Below are 4481 nucleotides of genomic sequence, written 5' to 3'. Positions count from 1 at the left end.
GCAACAGGACTAGTCTGGTAGATCACAAAAGAAGGAATCATAACTACAGAAACCTTCGGTAGTGACCTAAGGGAGCTAAGCTCCCTTTGTATGTGTTAGGTCAGCGAGGGGGACTCTGCCCCAAGCCAGACAACACAGACTCAGACTAAAAACTCTGTTGTTCTGTCCCTCTTGAACCATAACTACAGGAACAGGAAGGTACAGTAACACCCTAGTATAGTTTTATCGAAAATAAATTCGGAAAAAACCACTTAGGGATAAGCCCAAGGCTTAAACAGAGGGAAAGGGATTGCATACCTTCTCCCAAGAAAAGAAAGCAACCGGGGAGTATGATAAAGTATACTAAGGCTCCATAAGCAATTAGCCTAGGCACCAAGAGAATCGATTACCTAATTCACCGAAACTCACACGTATACAATCTTGGAAATATTCCACACAGTCTAAAATGTATAAAATATAGCCTAAAGCTTCAATAAAATTTTAATTACACTCGGAAAAACCAAAATCATGCATGAAGTACTAGGACCAAACGACTAGGCTACATGGCCTAGCGTAGGCCAGAATGGCGAATACTTCGCCAAATAATACTAAGCACGAAAGGAAATCCTATGTAAAGCTAAATAGCTAAAATTTATTAAAGCAAAACAACCAGGAATGTCGCTCTGACTAACTAATTTATACCTAGCGAGCGACAGTGTCCAGGACACCTCTGGTAGGCTACGGCTCTTGTATCAAAGATTAATCCTATTAATCACTCAAAATTTTACCAAGAGCCTACATTTATACATAACAGACACTATACTCAACTTATCAGAGGCCAACGAAGACGGAGAAGCCATGAAAAGCCGAATAAATCCAAGATTTGCGAGAAAAACAGGAAAAAACACCGAGTTGTTAAGCTACGCAAAAAGGAATACAGATGGCGCCAGGATTGGCGCCAGGCACGCATACGAATCGGGGGATAGGGAAGCCTTGGGAGCGGCTCCCCTTTTTCTTTCCCGAATTCGTATCTCGTCAATCACCTCCTACGAGACGAAATCTCTGTCCAGGATGTAGATTGCCATGTGACGTGTCTAGAATACGTCCTCTGATATGTCGCGATATCCCTTTCACGAGGGATACTCGCTCCAGGAGTTAGAATTCTGGTACCTTAAGGTAAATTCTCTGGGAATATCGCCGTAGTTGTAATATACCCTAGGAAGCTACCCTATAGGAACTTCCATCAGGACGACATGGCTTGAGCCCAAAAATATATATATATATATATATGTGTGTGTGTGTGTGTGTGTGTGTGTGTGTCAAAATATCAATAACATTTTATTTTATGAATATGAATATATTATTTTTGAATAATTGTTGATATAAATTTTTTCAGTAAGAAATATTTTTTTTTCCAGATCAGGGAACAGTGAAAAAAAATATACATTTCCAGTCATTATAATAAAAAAAAAGATACACAAGAAAAAAATAGAAAACATAATTAAAACATCGGAGTCAGTAATATAAAGAAACCAAAAATGGCAGAAATTGCCGCATCTTTCGCATCAGTCGTCTTAGCTGGCGCAGTCGGTCTAGGCATAGCCAGCATCGCCGCTCATTTCACCCGCCGCGGCCGGAGGAACGGATTCGGACGCCACCATTACCGCTACGGACGCTCCGCCGACGACGACTCCGCAGCCGTCCAGAAGACCATGAACCTCATACGTCAGCAGGACTTCTCCGGCTGCGGCCTGAAGCTCGTCTGCGAATTGGCGTCTATGGAAGGTGATCAGCTGACGTTGGAGGAGATGGACATATTGAGTCTAGTTGGGTAAGAACTTACAGTTTTCTCTAGTTGGTTTAAAGGCCACTCATGAATGGCAGAGGCAAGGGTAAAAATAATGCCCTAGCCAGCAGGACAATACCCTAGAGATTGACTATATACTTTATATATACTGTATCTGATCAGTGCCTAAGGCAAGGGACTGTGACAATGACCTAGCTAGTAGGATAATGTCCTAGACCTAGAGACCGACCTTATATGTATATATATATATATATATATATATATATATATATATATATATATATATATATATATATATATATATATATATATATATATGCTCAACACCCAAGCCCCCTCTCCATCCAGGCCCAAGGCCTATTACTATCAGATAGATGGAGTATTCATTCAAGAGCTTACAAAAATAGTGTCAAAATTATCCCAAAACATAAAAAATGTCGATATTCATAATTTCTCCGTTCATCTGGACCAGCAAAATGAGCTTCCTTTTGATTAGAATATACAAACACCATTCAATCTTCTTTTCGTGTCCTTAAATTTATCAATTACATTTATATATTAAATCTCACTCTTTTTTATTTATTGCAAGTCACTAACAATAAGCATCATTCATTTTTTAAACAAATATAAAATCAAAATCCCATTCCTATTGCCATAGGAAAGCAAACGAAAGAATAATCACACCATTAAATGGCATTTCTAATTTCAGGACGTCCATCAAACCAGGCGAAGGCCTACTGCCAGGGAGCGCCCTTCAGGAGTACCAAGCAGCCAGGGGCTTGGGCGAATACGGGCATGACTGTGCCCTCGTATTCCCGTCATGCCCTTTCAACTCTTCCCAGCTAATCGAGACTGTGATGTCTTATCTGCCCTAATGCTTGGTCCTCTATCTATTTTAGTGTAGGCCTACAAGGGCCTTTTTGAGAGATTGGTGTTTATAAGGTTGTGACTACTACAGTGATGTAATTTGTTATTTATGGACAAATATGCCTATGCATATAGTACTAATACATACAATGTACATATAAATATGCATGTATATATATACATATATGTATATATATATATATATATATATATATATATATATATATATATATATATATATATACATATATATATAAATATATATATATATATATATATATATATATATATATATATATATATATGAATAACGACATGTCTGAAGCCTTTATCCTGCATTGGACTAGAAATGACTGTATTTGTTGTTGTTGTTGTTGTTGTTGTTGTTGTTGTATATAATACATGTGTGCGTCATATATATATATATATATATATATATATATATATATATATATATATATACATATATATTTACTGCAGTGTGAACCTACTCTTGAATTAATTTAGTCCTTTGCTTCAACAAAGACTGCAAAAAGTTATATAAGAAGAAGCTTCATCTTATCTAGAAAATTTGAGGTAAAGACATACTGATATACAATAATAAATTTCCTTTTAATTCGCTTATCTAAGATGACTTATATATTAATTTCATTTTATATCAAAGAATGAAACTTTTACGCAAATATCTCCTGATCATAATCTATAAAGACATTTCTTCTAGATTTTTTTATATGTTCATGTTTTATATCTTATCTGGTTTTTAAGACAATATGCATATAGTTATTTTTGGCTTACCTCTTTTATGAAACATTTAAGCTACTATAAATATTCAGCCTCTATCGTTAGTACAAACTATAAACATTAATAAATCTATAACTAGATAACAATTACATTTTCAATTCATAGTAATATCATAATACTCTATTAATCTGTTGTGAGAACATTGCCAATTGAACAGAAATACCAATATCCCCAACCATCCAATAATAATAATAATAATAATAATAATAATAATAATAATAATAATAACAATAATAAATTGTTATTATTATTATTATTATTATTATTATTATTATTATTATTATTATTATTATTATTCATAATAATAATAATAATAATAATAATCCTTACTATTATTATTATTATTATTATTATTATTATTATTATTATTATTCATAATAATGATAATAATGATAATAATAAATTGTTATTATTATTATCATTATTATCATTATTATGAATAATAATAATAATAATAATTATTATTATTATTATTATTATTATTTTTAATGATAACAATAATAATAATAATAATAATAACAATTATTATTATTATTATCATTATTATTATTATTATTATTATTATTATTATTATTGTTGTTGTTATTATTATTAATATTAGTATTAATATTAATATTAATAATAATAATAATAATAATAATAATAATAATAATAATAATAATAATAACCACATAATCAAAACATTTCTCTTTAACATAAACTTCAACATAATCATCACTATCACCATAATCTAGAGATTAACAAAGAAATAAACAATTCACCAAAAACTATCCTTAATCACAGTTTATCACATCTGTAACTTTGTCTTCTTCATTAGTTGATAAAATTCGCAAAACTATGAATTTATCACATTTCACTGCAGTTCATAATTATTCATACTTACCCTTCATTTTTTTCTTAATCATATTAATTAGTAGCATAACTGAATAGTGGTAGATAGCTTGTATTATGACATACTAGTTGATTTAGTTTCTCAAGCAAATTTTGAGCTATATAGGCTATCTTCTGTTTATAAAACTTTTTGTAT

General features: G+C 31.6%; 1 protein-coding gene across 1 annotated transcript; it reads left to right on the top strand.

Moving 5' to 3' along the window:
- Positions 1-1517: 1517 nt before the first annotated feature.
- Positions 1518-2753, top strand: LOC137639069 (uncharacterized). Its single transcript, XM_068371390.1, has 2 exons — positions 1518-1810; positions 2496-2753. The coding sequence occupies exons 1-2, from the start codon at positions 1518-1520 to the stop codon at positions 2659-2661; spliced, it is 459 nt and encodes a 152-aa protein (XP_068227491.1). The 3' UTR covers positions 2662-2753.
- The last annotated feature ends 1728 nt before the right edge of the window (positions 2754-4481 follow it).

The sequence above is a fragment of the Palaemon carinicauda genome, chromosome 4, assembly GCF_036898095.1.
Source record: "Palaemon carinicauda isolate YSFRI2023 chromosome 4, ASM3689809v2, whole genome shotgun sequence".
NCBI classification, from domain to species: Eukaryota; Metazoa; Arthropoda; class Malacostraca; order Decapoda; family Palaemonidae; genus Palaemon; species Palaemon carinicauda.
This window is presented reverse-complemented; position numbering and strand designations above follow the sequence as displayed.

Excerpts from the sequence above, each read along its gene's own strand:
- LOC137639069 (XM_068371390.1), top strand. The coding sequence starts at position 1,518 with ATGGCAGAAATTGCCGCATCTTTCGCATCAGTCGTCTTAGCTGGCGCA. Across the intron at positions 1,811-2,495 it reads GACATATTGAGTCTAGTTGG|GACGTCCATCAAACCAGGCG; the intron begins GTAAGAACTTAC and ends TTCTAATTTCAG.